Below are 14,642 nucleotides of genomic sequence, written 5' to 3' on the forward strand. Positions count from 1 at the left end.
GGGAGTCGCGGCTGGGGGACGCTGACGTGGAGGCAACCAAAGGACAGCAGGGAGTGTCAGGGCTCGGATTAACAGGTCGAAGCCGGAGATCTGAAGGATGCTAACCAAATTCGAGACCAAGAGTGCGCGGGTCAAAGGTAATGGAGATTAAAAGGGGAGAACGGAGGCTGGATGTCAGGGGCGGGCGCTGTCACCGGGGAAGAGAGAGAAGGTAGACTTAACGGGCTGAATTGGGCCCACCGTGCGAACCAGAGGAAGATGGGACCGAGGGAGGTTAGGCCTGGCGGGCGGTTCACCTGCAGTCCTGTTTTCTTTGGCGTGCCCTCGGGATTTGATTTTCCTGTAGTGGTTAACGAACCGCAGGAGGTTCCTTAGCTTCGCTTCTCCTCCCCTCCTCTCCTAGGGCCTGTGCCGCGACTTTTATTCTGCTCCCAAGGCCCTGTGACCTGTTGGTTTTTTGATGATTGTGTTGTAGAGAGTGGCCCTGGGGATCGAGTCTCGACCTCTGCTATTCGTGTCCAACTCTAAGTTTTTCAGAGACGAGCACTGGCTACCTCTCTTAAGGAGGCCTTGGGCTGCACCATATCAACATCCAGTGCCTCCATTGGGCTCTATTGCCTACCTGGAAACAGGACATTGTTAAGTCTCAGTTTGCACAGGTTGCCGGATAAAATAGAGGATGCCTAATTGGATTTGAATTTCAGATAAAAAGTGAATAACTTTTTAGTATTGTTCACTTTTTATCTGAAATTCAAATTTAACTGGGCATCTTTATTTTTATTTCCTGAATATGACAACTCTAAAACTTGTGCATCAGTGGATGGAGGTGGAGGAAAAACAACTGAAATTGCAATAGTAGTCTCTTAGAATGTTAGAATAAGAAAGGCAGAGACTTGGGGAAAAGATTTGTATCTTGAATATTTAGTAATATAAAATAAAAAAATTTTTAAATGTAGCATAGTAAAGTGGTTAGAAATTTGCTGTTTGGAGTCAGGTGGGCTTGCTTTGGAATCCTGAAACATTCGGTAACGAACTGCACGACCTTGGGCAACTTAACATTTCTAAATCTATTTCCTCATCTGTAATATGTGAATAATTAACATTCTTTTATAGAGAGAATTAAAATGAGAAACTATATGAAAGGTGACTGGCTTAGACTCAATAGCTCAGAAACTGGATGCCATTATTAATGTAAGAATAGATTCTGAGCAAATTCTAAGTCTCTTGGGAATCTTGGTTATGAAGAAGAGTACCATTAAGAATTCCTGGATGGTTGAAATGGGTCTTTATAATCCTCGAGTTTCTCTTCTGCTTCTAATTTCTTATCGGGCAGTAGGGAAGGAAAGTCGGGATGGGGGGGAGGATATCAAAATATTTGAGAGTAAATATCCATTAGTGAGTGTTCCTGTATATAACGGGGGGGGGGGGTAATGAACAACCTAATGGAAAGTTTAGAAGAAGAAATTAAAATGTTCAATAAATAAATGAAAATACTCTTTATCTCACTAATAATGAAAGAAGTGGCCTTAGCACTTAGCAAAACAACAAATAAGTGATAACATCCCATGTTGACCAATGTGTGCAAAATGGGTACCTTCAGAAACTTGGTGAGACTGTATGTTGATACAGTCTTTTTGCAATCAGATAGTATCTACCAAAATGTTAAATACACATACCCTATTCCTGAACAATCTCATTTTCAGTCTTTAGCCTAAATCAGTAATAATGCAAATAGGCTAGATTATGTGTGGAAGCATCTTCATTAGGTCCTATTTTCTGGTAGATAATAGTTAGGAGAAAAAACTTAAATGCCCGTGAGTAGAATAATTTTAAAATGTGGTGCATTTATACTTTGCAGTTACTAAAAAGAATGAGTCTACATTTATATGTACTTAAATGTAGTGAGATTCATTGTATATAGTTAAGTGAGGAAAGAAGTTTGCAGAACATTATAATGGTATCTCCATTTTCATAAAATGATATGGATTGCATTAAAAACCTGAAAGACTACAGTCCAAACTGTTAGCAGTTGTTACTTCTGTGGACTTCCATTTCCAGTCATGATGGAGTAAGAGAGACCAGGTTTATCTTCCCACCTTAAATACCTGCATAACTGAACAAAATGTGTGAAACAAAGGTTTTCAGACATTGGACAACAGGCAGTGCGAGAGTGATTCTTGAGAGAAGGGAAATAAACAAGATGAGTCCTATGATTGTTTTAGCTTACTACCTGGAGAGAGTTTCCAGGCTGCAGTACAGGGAGGGGGGAAGAGCCCCGTGGTCTCACTGAGGAGACAGAGTTTAGAGTTCAGGGAAGTCAAGACAGCTAGAAGTTGCTGGGCAAAATACTAGAGAAGAGGGAGCTGCACAGAGAACCGTAGAGTTCTGCAGGGGATCCTGTCAGGACTTTGAGTACTAATCTGCACATGCATGTGAAGAAATGATCCAAAGCCTGGGAAAGAACCACTAGAGAGGAGAAGGCAGAACAATGCCATATTGAGCTCACATACTGGCCAATATAGACCTCCTGATACTACAGGGCATTATATAGAGATTTCAAATGGGTATTGTTTTAATAGTGGTGCCAAATTAGACCTAAGCTAAAGGCTGCTATGGACCCATCCTAACAAAACTTAAAAAGCAAGCCTCAAAAGGACCAACTAATTCCAAGTAACTGCATCCTAAACCAAAGCCCAACGGTATCTAAAGAAATATAACAAAAAGCCAGCATGTTAATACCATAAAATTCACAATGTGTGGCATCCAATCAATGAATGTATGAACCTAGGGTCAACCTAGCTGTCCTGTTTTCTTATCAGAGTTGACAGGAGGTGACATTGTGGGGCTTATTTAGCTCATTGGATCATTGTCTGTTTTTTTTTCCCCCAGGACTCAGTTTTCACCCCAAAAGACCCTGGATCCTGACCAGTTTACACAATGGGGTCATTCAGTTATGGGACTATCGGATGTGTACCCTCATTGACAAGTTTGATGAACATGATGGTAAGATAACAGTTTCTAGGAGAAAGCTAAAAGAGATATAAATATTTATTGTATTCTGGAGTAGTTTCAACTTTCTTTAGGATTATAGAGCATGGGAGGGATAGAACTGGAAAATTGTGAATAAGAATCACCTTAGAGACTAGGAAGCATAACTCTCTTTAACATGTATTGCCTGCCTTCTTCCCCAGGTCCAGTACGAGGCATTGACTTCCATAAGCAGCAGCCACTGTTTGTCTCTGGAGGAGATGACTATAAGATTAAGGTATAGAGGGTCTGTCATGACTGGGAGTAAAAGACAGGCAATGTGAAGTTTGGGAATTATGGAAGGGACTAAAAACCCAGACATCTCATTCATACAGAGCTCAGGCTTTTGACATTATCCAGAGCACTTGTCCAGCAGACATTTATTACTGTGTAGCAGGCACTGTTTTATATTTTTGGAATTCAAAAATAAATAAGAAATGGTTTCTGCTCTGAAGAGCTTTTGTTCTAATGGAGGAGTTAAATATATAGCCAAATAATAGCATGTACAGTTTAGTGAGTAATACAATAGAGAGATAACCAAAGTGAAATAGGAAGGACAATGTCGGTACAAAGACAAAAAGGTATGACATAGCTGGATACATTTGAGAAACTATAATTAGTTTTGTGTGGATAAAATCTGGACAAAAGGTGAGAGAAGGAGCAGAAGATGAGAAGGGCCAGATTATGGAGTATCTCTTTGTAGTGCTCAGAAGTTTAGATGTTATCATACAAAAAACAATGAGTCATTAAAGGCGTTTAAGTAGAGGAGTGACATCAGATTCACATTTTTTTGAAAAGGTTACTTGAGTGGCAGCATAGAGAAAAGATTGGATGAATTGGGCAAGACTGGAGGCAGATACCAGTTAGGAGACTCTTACAAAAGTCCATGTGGGAAATGAACAGAGCATGAGCTTAGGCAGTAACATTAAAAATGGAGAGGAGATGGGGGACTTCCCTGGTGGCACAGTGGTTAAAACTCCACGTTCCCAATGCAGGGGGCCTGGGTTCCATCTCTGGTCAGGGAAGTAGATCCCACATGCATGCCACAACTAAGGAGCCCGTGTGCTACAACTAAGGAGCTGGTTAGCCACAACTAAGGAGGCTGTGAGCTGCAACTAAGGAGCCCGTGAGCTGTAACTAAGGAGCCCACGTGCCACAACTAAGACATGGCACAACCAAATAAATAAATAAATAAATAGGACTTCCCTGGTGGTGCAGTGGTTAAGAATCCGCCTGCCAATGCAGGGGACACAGGTTCAAGCCCTGGTCTGGGAAGATCCCACATGCTGCGGAGCAGCTAAACTCGTGTGCCACAACTACTGAGCCTGCGCTCTAGAGCCCACGAGCCACAATTACTGAGCCCACGTGCCTAGAGCCTGTGCTCCACAACAAGGGAAGCCACTGCAATGAGAAGCCCATGCACCGCAACGAAGAGTAGCTCCCACTCACCACAACTAGAGGAAGCCTGCACGCAGCAGTGAAGACCCAACGCAGCCATAAATAAATAAATGAATAAACAAACAAATAAATGGGAGAGGAGATGGTTGTATCTAACTGAACCAGAAAAATTTACTTCATGAAAAAAATAGTCTTCATAAGCTACCTCAGGGAGTTATAAATTATACAGAAGAACTTAGGTGACAGGCGTGAAAAGTGACAGCTGCCTGTAGAGAAAAGAGGCATTAGAATTATAGGAAGGACAGTTCTTTCTGGTTTCTAGGTTTCAGGCACTGATCCTGGGGGCAGTTAGTGAAAGCTCAAATCACCTGATGGGCCTCAAAAGCTCCTAAGGGTATCACTTCCTTGTAATATTTCTAGTAGAGTGATGACCATTAAGTATTAATAATGGTTAACTTGGGTTCCTTATGATCTGTTTAAGAGAAAGACTGAGTGACATTGAAGAAAAAATTGTTTTTCCCCAAATCATTAAATTTTTGAAAAGGAGTTATCTTTCATTTATACAAAATACCCAGATCAGTAGAGCAAATCAGTAGAGACAGAAAGTTGATTAATGGTTGTCTGGAGTTTGGTGGGGGGTTGGGAGAAAATGAGGACTACTAATGGGTATAGTTTTCTTTTGGGGGTGATGAAATGTTCTAAAATTTATTGTGTTGATGGTTGAACAACTATGAATGTATTAAAAAAAACACTGAATTCTATACTTTAAATGGGTGAATTAGATGGGATTTGAGTTATATCTTAGAGCTGTTATTAAATAAAGAAATTAGCTAGCTGTTGGGTGTGTACTGCTATTATGCTGTGGTTTAAATTTATGTTTCTCTAATGAAAGTGGGATTGTCTCGAAAAGTTATGTTTATGGACCATAATATTGTTTGCTATACTCAGATAAATGTAATATTAGTATAATCCTGATTTACAAAGAGAAAGACAGGAATTACAAATGGCCACGGTCTAAAAACCCTATAGGTCTTTCAGAATTCACAGTGCTGGAATTTGATAGAGGACTATAAAGGAGTCAAGACAGTTTGAAGCTAGAAATATAAAAGTTTAAAATACTGAACTCTATAAGAGGAAAAAAAGCTAGTTACAGTGCTTCCCTGGTGGCGCAGTGGTTGAGAGTCTGCCTGCCTGCTGTGCAGGGGACACAGGTTCGTGCCCCGGTCCGGGAAGATCCCACATGCCGCGGAGCGGCTGGGCCCGTGAGCCATGGCCGCCGAGCCTGCGCGTCCGGAGCCTGTGCTCCGCAACGGGAGAGGCCACAACAGTGAGAGGCCCACATACCGCAAAAAAAAAAAAAAAAAAAAGCTAGTTACAGAATAGTATTTATGGTATGATCTAATTTTTGTGTGAAACTCAAACTCCACTGTGTACATGTATATTTATTTATAGATGACTCAACAGATGAAGGTGAAGGTACTGGAATATTTTCACTTTTCATGTTATTTACCTTTTCTCATTTCTGCTGCACATACCTTTTGAGCATGTACTAAGTGTTAGCTGCTATGTTAGGTGCTAGGGGTATAGTGTTGAGCATGATGGACAAGGACCCCACCTTTAGGGAGCTTACATTCTTTTTTGGACAATCAGACTTAAGGGTTATTCACATTTGTTACAGGAAATGGGATTACCTTTTGTGATTTATGAAAGAAAATTTAACAGTTTTTAAGTAAAAATAGGAAAGAATAGTAACAAGCTGGCCTAGATAGATTATAAACAAGCGTTAAATGTTATAGAAGGAAAAAAAGGCATCTGACCTCTTATTTTTACATTTTTGGGAGTTTTTCTGGATGGGAAGTGTGAGCTGTTGTACACTTATGGTCCTGGTTTCAGCGTCTTCCTCAATTGTGTCCATTGATGCCTAATACTTTGGTAGTTGGCTTAATTTCTTATCTGAATATGATGTTTTTCTGCTTAGCTCAGCCTAACTGAGCAATGCAGTATTTTCCATAGTGATGAGTTAAAATATGTTTGCGTGATAGATGAGTACAGACCATGAATGTATGGGCATCATTTGCCATCAAGTTAGGAGTCTAACAAAAGATGATGCTATATATTATATCATTGTTTCCTTTGCAGTCATATCCATCCTACTTTGTCTTATCCTGAGCTAAGGTGATAGGTAAGCACTAAGTAAGGGATCTGTATTCAAGCGAAGAACACAATAATGCAGTAGAAAGAAGAATTTCAAGTTGAGCCTTAGATAAGCATCTTGTCTTACGTTATCAAATACAGATGGTTTCTTACCAGAAAAAAAGAAAAACCTTTCCATAATTTTATCTTTAGGTTTCCCTAGCCTTGCCCTTTTTCCCTCCCCACATTTTGTTTAGCTGACTTATATTTTCATTCATGGTCTTTTCCCCTCAAACCTTAAACAAGATTCCCTATCAAGATTCTTACCTATTTAAAAATGACAAAATATAAATCCAAACTTGTTTATTGAGAAACCTGGGCCTTATAGAGGTGCAAGACCTTATGTCCTATTCCTTAGTTGAATTTTTCTCTTTGCAGGTTTGGAATTACAAGCTTCGGCGCTGTCTCTTCACATTGCTTGGGCACTTAGACTACATCCGCACTACGTTTTTTCATCATGTAAGTAGCCATTGTGGCTCTTGTTTTAGAGCATTCTTCAGTTTCCCTGTAGGAATCTTCTACTTGCTCCTCAAGCATCCATGCTTTATAACAGAATTATGTTATTTGTTTTTCTAGGATCTGTGAGGTGTTGACCTTTCTGCTTTGTTTCCTTCTTCAAGAGGAAGCACTCAGGGTTATATTTGAATTTAATTTAATTGGATTCAGTGGGCTTTATGAGGAAGGCATTGATTCTCTGTAGGGAAAAGCAGAGATTTGATTTTAGGTTTGCTGAGCTAGCACACAAAAGTTTGCAGGCTAATCACATGTAGGGTATTATTAAATAGTGTGTCTAGAGGAAGGTCAAGGTAAGATGCCATTTCGATGAGCTAACAAATGTTTTGAAACATTAACAATCCTCTGCTTTTATCCTAGGATTTTAGGGTCTGGTAGAGGCTATTCCTTTAGCCAAGCTTACTACCTTTCTTGATCTGTTAGGTATCACAGTAGACAGATACTGAGTTACAGATTAGAGACTCCCAACCTTTTAATCTAGTCCCAACCTGACTGGATTTCTCTATAATTATATGCTATTAGAATTCTACTATTCCTTGACTCTGAGTAAACTAAGTCTCTTGAATTAAGTAAGAAAGAATATAATGAAATAAGCAATAAATTCCTGGCTAATAATACTTTATTTCCTTTTTTAAAATTAAAAAAATTTTAGGATAGAATAGGAGACGATGAATGCTAAAATTATAGCTGAAACATTTGAGAATGAGGGCCATTCAATAAGATAATTTACTCAGAAGGAACTAATCGTCATTGCCATTCAGGGCTTGCTGAAGGCTCTTGCCTAGAACAAGTTGCCATTCAGCTGGAAAGTTATGAAAAGCTTATTTCCTTTTATTTTTTCAGTTTAATAAGTATATGTGTACCTTGTGCTTATTAAGTTCGTTGCTGAACACTGGAGATACAACTGTGACTAAGAAATACTTCCTTTTCTTAAAAAGCTTGAAGACTCTAAAAGGGCTGAATTGTTTTTACACGTTACTTTCTGCTTTGTTTACTGAGACTTGGGAATTTTTTGAGACTGGATGGTCTGACAGAGAGAAGTCAGACTTTAAAACAGTATTCCAGGGGCTTCCCTGGTGGTGCAGTGGTTAAGAATCTGCCTGCCAATACAGGGGATACGGGTTTGAGCCCTGGTCCGGGAAGATCCCACATGCCGTGGAGCAACTAAAGCCCATGTGCCACAACTACTGAGCCTGTGCTCTAGAGCCCGAGAGCCACAACTACTGAAGCCTGCGTGCCTGGAGTCCATGCTCCGCAACAAGAGAAGCCACCATAATGAGAAGCCCGTGCACCGCAAGGAAGACCCAACACAGCCAAAAATTTTTTAAAATAACAATAAATAAATAAATTTATTAAAAAACAAACAATATTATAATCTTAGGGTTAAAGAGAAGAAATCCTTTCACAAGATCTTAATTTACAAGATTATTTATAAATATAAATCATATATACATATGCACATATGTAAAAGTAAATGTAAATATGTTTTATACTATTTGCCTCTGAGAACCTATTATGTCTGGCTTCCGCTCTTAAACCTTATAGCTGAAAGTGCCGAAGCTGGGAAAAGCTGGTAGAATGGTAAGGAGGAATAGATAACTAGCCTGATAAGTCAAAATCGCTTAGAAACTAGCTGAGACGTTAGGCAACGGAATATTTCCTCCCAAAGAGAGAAATGGGTTACAGCAGCCTGGAAGAACACATTTGTTTCATGTTCAAACCCTTTGTCTGGAATATTTTTCAGGAATATCCTTGGATTCTGAGTGCTTCAGATGATCAGACCATCCGAGTGTGGAACTGGCAATCTAGGACCTGTGTCTGGTAAAGCAGGAGACAGCTCAAAAAACTTTCATTTCCTAGTATTTTCATAATCAGCTTCTCTTCAGAATAATCATCTCCCTTCACTAATGGGCTATGTCCGCTGATTAATTACTGATTATATTTGTAAGACACTCTTGTGTATAAAATGATAAATACAGAAGCAATCTCATTAGTAATATATGAACCTGGATTTACTGGTCATTTCTTACCAGGCAAAGGAGGTCATATAGCTAGGCTTTTAGAACAAAATTTTTGGCTGGTTTTCAGTTCTGTTCCCGTGAAACCTGAGTCAAGATCTAGACTTCTGTCCTGCTTTGTATTTGGGTGTAGAGCTTTCCATAAGTATGTAAGGACCATTTAAAGTTATGGCCTTTAAGAGGGATACCCCACTAAAATCTAACATAGCTTCCAGTATGAATTACTAAGATTTCATTTATTTTAGTATTTTAATGCATCTTTAATCTGAGAGGAAAGCTGTACAGTCTCAGTTCTCCTGAAGTTAGTAATATGTAGATACTAAAACATTACAGGCAAGAAGAGAGCCACTCTTGGAACAGCTGACCTTGCTTATTATTATTAGTTCAGAATTGTTAGGATGACTTGCCTTTGCCTCCAAAAAAGTATAATTGGACCTGCATCTGCTCAATATGGAACATGGTATTTAGCATGTAGGAATCTGTAGATTCCTGCCTCTAATTTGGTATTGTCTTTCTTTTTTCCTCTTGCAGTGTGTTAACGGGGCACAATCATTATGTAATGTGTGCTCAGTTCCACCCCTCAGAAGACCTGGTTGTATCAGCCAGCCTGGACCAGACTGTGCGCGTTTGGGATATTTCTGGTGAGCTGCCCAAGTTCAGGGGACAACCTAGTGGTGTCTGGCGCAAAACTGCAATTGCTTAAAATAGGGAGGGTAGTTGGCTTAGAACAGGAAAACTTAGAATATTCTGTTCTCATGTAATACTGTCTTTGATTTTGAGGGTATTAAATCTGCTTTGACGGTTCTTCATGTTAGAGGTATTCTAAGAAAAGTGGCTGCTCTAGAAAATCCATTTTACGTTGAAGAAAATTTCACCTTTTAGTTCAGTTTTAGGGAGTATTTGATTAAGAATCGAGCTTTCCACTAAAATAAAAAAAATCTTTGACAAAAATAAATTTTGGGAGTAGATTAGTGCAGGGAAGCAGGGCTCTTGGATCCTGTGGCTTCATTTAGAAATAGGAAAATCCTTCTATTATATATCTTCTAGTGTAAGGAGCATGAGGGTTGGACGAGGGATTTTCACATCCAGAAAACCTTTTAACTGGCAGACTTCTAGGATGAAAAATAGCTTGTAGATTTTGGAGAGTTGTCATAATCCCTCCTTTCACAGTTTGTATACAGTGTCTTGATTTTGGGATAAGGATTTAAATTTTTAGTGCTTTATAGAGGAGAACTGAGAATTTAAATGCAGAGGAAGGACTGTACCTGTGAGATTGACATGCTGGAAAAATGGAAGTGCTTTGTTGAGAAATGGAATAGGGAAATGAAATTCTAAATGCTATGGTTCTCTGCCCAGTTAAATTTACTTATCACTTCCTGAATTGTTTCTAGTTGTTTGTTGCCTTAGAAATTCTTAGAGATTGGGTTCTCTGAAAGGTCCATGACTAGACCACAGAACACTGTTTTCATTCTGTAAAAGGAAGGACTCCTCATAGGTCCTTGCCTGGTTCTTTGTGGTAATAAAGAAAGTTGATAACTTTTCCCAACTCCCTTGTGGCATGATGGGCTGGGGCAGTATGATACTTGCTGTTTTAACAAGCAGGATAGACAATTTGGATTCCTGGGTGTAGCATTTGAAATGTTATAATAGCAGGTGTTTAAGATTCATGTAGTATAGAGACAAGCCAAGGGGAAGATGAGGACAGTTGGAAGTAGAACCTCTGCATCATGCTGTGTTTGCAGTTTCAAAGGTTCAGAATTAGAAGGGAGTGGTATAAACAAGACTGTCTTGGAGATAGGGCAGTTGTCCTCTCTTCTGCTAGGGCTTTTGCCATTGCAGTTTTTCGTCAGACTGGCTAGGCTTTTTGAAGTACACCCAGATGTGACCAGCCATGCCAGCAGAAGGTGTTAGGTACAGGCACTGTGAGCCTGTGTCCTCTCCTCACTGCTAGTACCAGGGAGCTTACTCTTCACTCCCGCAGTAACCTAGCTATGGCTTTCCATGGTTTTTCACTGTGCACGCATTCAAAGCACCCTCTCTGTCTCAGGATATGGGAGCCTGATGGGGTTGGATCCCAGGTCATGCTGTTCCAGCTGATCACGGGCAATTACTTAGAATAGCCTTTCCCAACTGGGGATCTGTGGGAGAATTATGTGCTACTCAAACACTTTGAGTGACTGTTTTCTCAGTTCTTCTAGGAATGGTATACAGGTAATGCCATTCTAGATCATAGAGAAGTTCATTTGTTACGTGCATAGACTGGTGGTTTGGCCACTGGGGCTTAATTCTTTCATAGTGCATCGGGTTGGAGGGGCCTTATACTGCTCCACTCTTAAGAGTACTGTTTATGCCACCTGATTCTGACAGAGCAGGTTCCCTGTGGCCTAGCTAAAGCAATTTGGGGCACTTAGGTGAATGGATTTTCTTTGGTCATCATGAAATGCCCAAGGCAAGAAATCCTTTTCTTCACTTTTGTAGGAAAACATATTTGCATCAGAATCAAAGGCCCTAAAATCAGAGAAGAGAGGGAGAGGGTCTGACCCCATTGGGTTTATGCTTGCTCTTGAATGTGTGAAGTGCATGGATTACTATATAATAACATTACAATTGCTATACCTAGTATATGTGATACTGAAATTTTATGCTAATGTTACTAATGTTAATTCTCTCTTTACCATTTCTAAGTGTTTTTCTGTATTCACAACTCTTTTGATTTCCAGTAACCCTTTAACCAGAGTGGAAGGAGATGCTTTGGTATTTAACCAAGTGGAAGGAGCTTTTGGTTAGACTTACGCATTCTTTCCTTTTCTGGAAGTCAGCATACTCTTTTTAGCAGAGTTATTTTGCCTGGGTTCAAATAAATCTGAACACAGGAAGAGAAATTAGCAGTCAGCTCTGTTAGGAACCAGAGTTAATATTTCCAGTGTTTCTAGGAGGGAAAAAGTTAGTTCTGAGTCAGAGAACAAAAACCCTCAAATTTAGAGGACTGGTGAAAATTCTAATCTTTCTGAGTGACTCTCTTTGAAGGGGGACACTCTCTTAACTAAGTAAATAATAAGAAAACAGGTCTTAAAGGAAAACCTGTCTTCTTGATACCCCTCCCATTAGGATTAGCCCACAGGGCTTAGCTTAACTTGATCTTTTGTATTAGCCTGGCAAAAAATATTTGCTTAAAAGGGAATATATTTACAACCTAGATTTAAAAGATAGGTTACTTTTTTAGCTTGAGCTTCCAGGTAAACTGACAGTGAAATTATTTTAATGTGCTTATACTTTTGCATGTCAAGCCCATATAATTCAGCCTTAATCTTTGAAATGACTACTAAAAAAGTATTAATTTGCTGCCAAATCCTGTCCTCATCCCTCTCTTTTTACTACTTCCCCTGGTTCCCACTGGGAAGTGTGCGTCAAACTGGTCCATTCTGAGTGTGTCCTCCCCTCCCTCTGGATCTGAGTAGCTGCTGTAGAAATTTTCCATCTGTCGTTCAGTCCTAGTGAGTAGCTTGTCGAAGGCTCAATTATTTCTTCTCTAAGTATCTTTTCACTGCCTGTCACTATTCATCTCTCTGTTTTTGCTCTTCCCCTTTTCCTGGATCATTACAAGCAAGTGCAACAAAGGCTTCCATTCTGTCATACAGCTTTCCTTTTAATGTGTTTGTTGAAGCTTATTGGAGGTGAAGTTCCTCGCAGCTGTCTGTCTTTGTATCTTCCTTTGAATCTGTTTCCTGCACCAGACTCATTAAAAAGTTGACAGATCCCATTAAAGGGATAACTGAAATAAGTGAAAGGAGACATCCCTATGATGATGTATTTTTGAAACCTTAGGAGAATGAATTTTTTTTAAAGCATTGGTTTTATTTCTTTCTACCTGTTGGCTAAATGCTTATCATGGACAGAGTACAAGATAATTAAAACTGTCATGTCCTTTTAGGCACTTGCTTCTCTAATGCTGATGTTTAGGTGCCATTGTACTAGAAGAGATACATTGTAATTTTAAAACAATGGAGATAAATACAATCATTGAACTTAAGTTTTTGTATTTTCTTACAGGTGCCAAAATTTAGGCTTAAAACTATGTAGGTTTTATTTTAAGTGATAGCTTTTATTTCCCCCCTATTACAGATATTTGTTCTTTTTACTTTATAAGTGCCAGGTAGTTTCATCTTCCTCTCCCCCCACCCCCAAATACTCCAAAAGATAGGATTTTAGTCCCAATCCTATTTTCTCTCTGTAAGCTGGTATAATTATCCCTGCTTGCCTACCTCGAAGCGTCGTTACCCAGATCAGCTTTGAAAACACAAAGTGCTTTTCACCTGTAAGGTAGTAGTGTTACTGTAATTTTGGTTCTGACTATAGCACAAAATATCAAATTTTAAAGACAGGTTGTGGTTGAGCCATAAATGTGGGCCCTATACAAATAAGACTCTCCTTATCTTGGTGTCTTTTTTGTTTTGTTTCGTCTGGTTTCTTCCTATCCTTCTATCTATCTATTTATTTTTGGCTGCGTTGGGTCTTTGTTGCTGTGTGTGGGCTTTCTCTAGTTGCAGCAAGTGGGGGCTACTCTTCGTTGCGGTGCACGGGCTTCTCATTGCAGTGGCTTCTCATTGCAGGGCACGGGCTCTAGGCGCACGGGCTTCAGTGGTTGTGGCACACGGGCTCAGTAGTTGTGGCACATGGGCTTAGTTGCTCCGTAGCATGTGGGATCCTCCTGGACCAGGGATCAAACCTGTGTCCCCTGCATTGGCAGGCGGATTCTTTTTTTTACTTTTAATTTTCTTTTAACATCTTTATTGGAGTATAATTACTTTACAATGTTGTGTTAGTTTCTACTGTATAACAAAGTGAATCTGTTATATGTATACATATAGGCAGACGGATTCTTAACCACTACGCCACCAGGGAAGTCCTTTTCTGTTGTTTTTGAATTATGGGCTGATTTCTCCCTTTAGTCTCCAAAAGTTTTAATAGCAAGATACATATATTCAGATCTATAACCAGTCTTTTGAGCAAGTGTTTAAAGGGATATGACAGTTTTAATAATTTTTGTCCCACACTCAAGAGTCAAGAAGAAGATATGAGTACACTTTTTGCATAATTTGTAGTTTTACAATATCATCCACCAAATAAGCTGTTTTATATTTGATAGTTTTAGTTTCCTTAACTCCTTTGGAACGTCCCCATGAGTTGCCTAGAAGCTTCTAGTTTGAGAAACACTGAGCTGCGTCCTCCCCAAATGACTTTTCTTTTAAAATTTTTTGAGATGATAGAAGAAAAGTTGCTATAGATTTCGTGAAGTTGAAAGTAGAAATTGAATGTTTACCATTTGAGACCAAATTTCAAGAATATTGAAGAATGGAAATGGGTGTTCTCTCAAGTAGACAGCTCTTGAGATGAGGTTTGTTGAAGAAATTGGCTATGTCAGAAGTTTGGATTGTCCTCCTCTGGGAAGAAGTCCTAGTAATGGGTCTGTTAAGGGAGGAGAAGAGAAGATAG

The 14,642-nt window shown here is 39.4% G+C and overlaps 1 protein-coding gene across 1 annotated transcript in view; it reads left to right on the forward strand.

The window, feature by feature from the left end:
• The first annotated feature begins 3 nt into the window (after window positions 1-3).
• COPA (COPI coat complex subunit alpha) overlaps window positions 4-14,642 on the forward strand; it is a 50,089-nt gene continuing 35,450 nt past the window's right edge. Inside the window, exons 1-6 of the mRNA XM_082833495.1 lie at window positions 4-137; window positions 2,890-3,003; window positions 3,192-3,265; window positions 6,997-7,077; window positions 8,876-8,952; window positions 9,681-9,790. Of these exons, the coding sequence (XP_082689621.1) occupies window positions 98-137; window positions 2,890-3,003; window positions 3,192-3,265; window positions 6,997-7,077; window positions 8,876-8,952; window positions 9,681-9,790 (496 nt within the window). The 5' untranslated portion in view covers window positions 4-97. The remainder of the gene's footprint in view (window positions 138-2,889; window positions 3,004-3,191; window positions 3,266-6,996; window positions 7,078-8,875; window positions 8,953-9,680; window positions 9,791-14,642) is intronic.

The sequence above is a fragment of the Leucopleurus acutus genome (genome assembly GCF_964270905.1).
Source record: "Leucopleurus acutus genome assembly, chromosome: 2".
Lineage (NCBI taxonomy): Eukaryota > Metazoa > Chordata > Mammalia > Artiodactyla > Delphinidae > Leucopleurus > Leucopleurus acutus.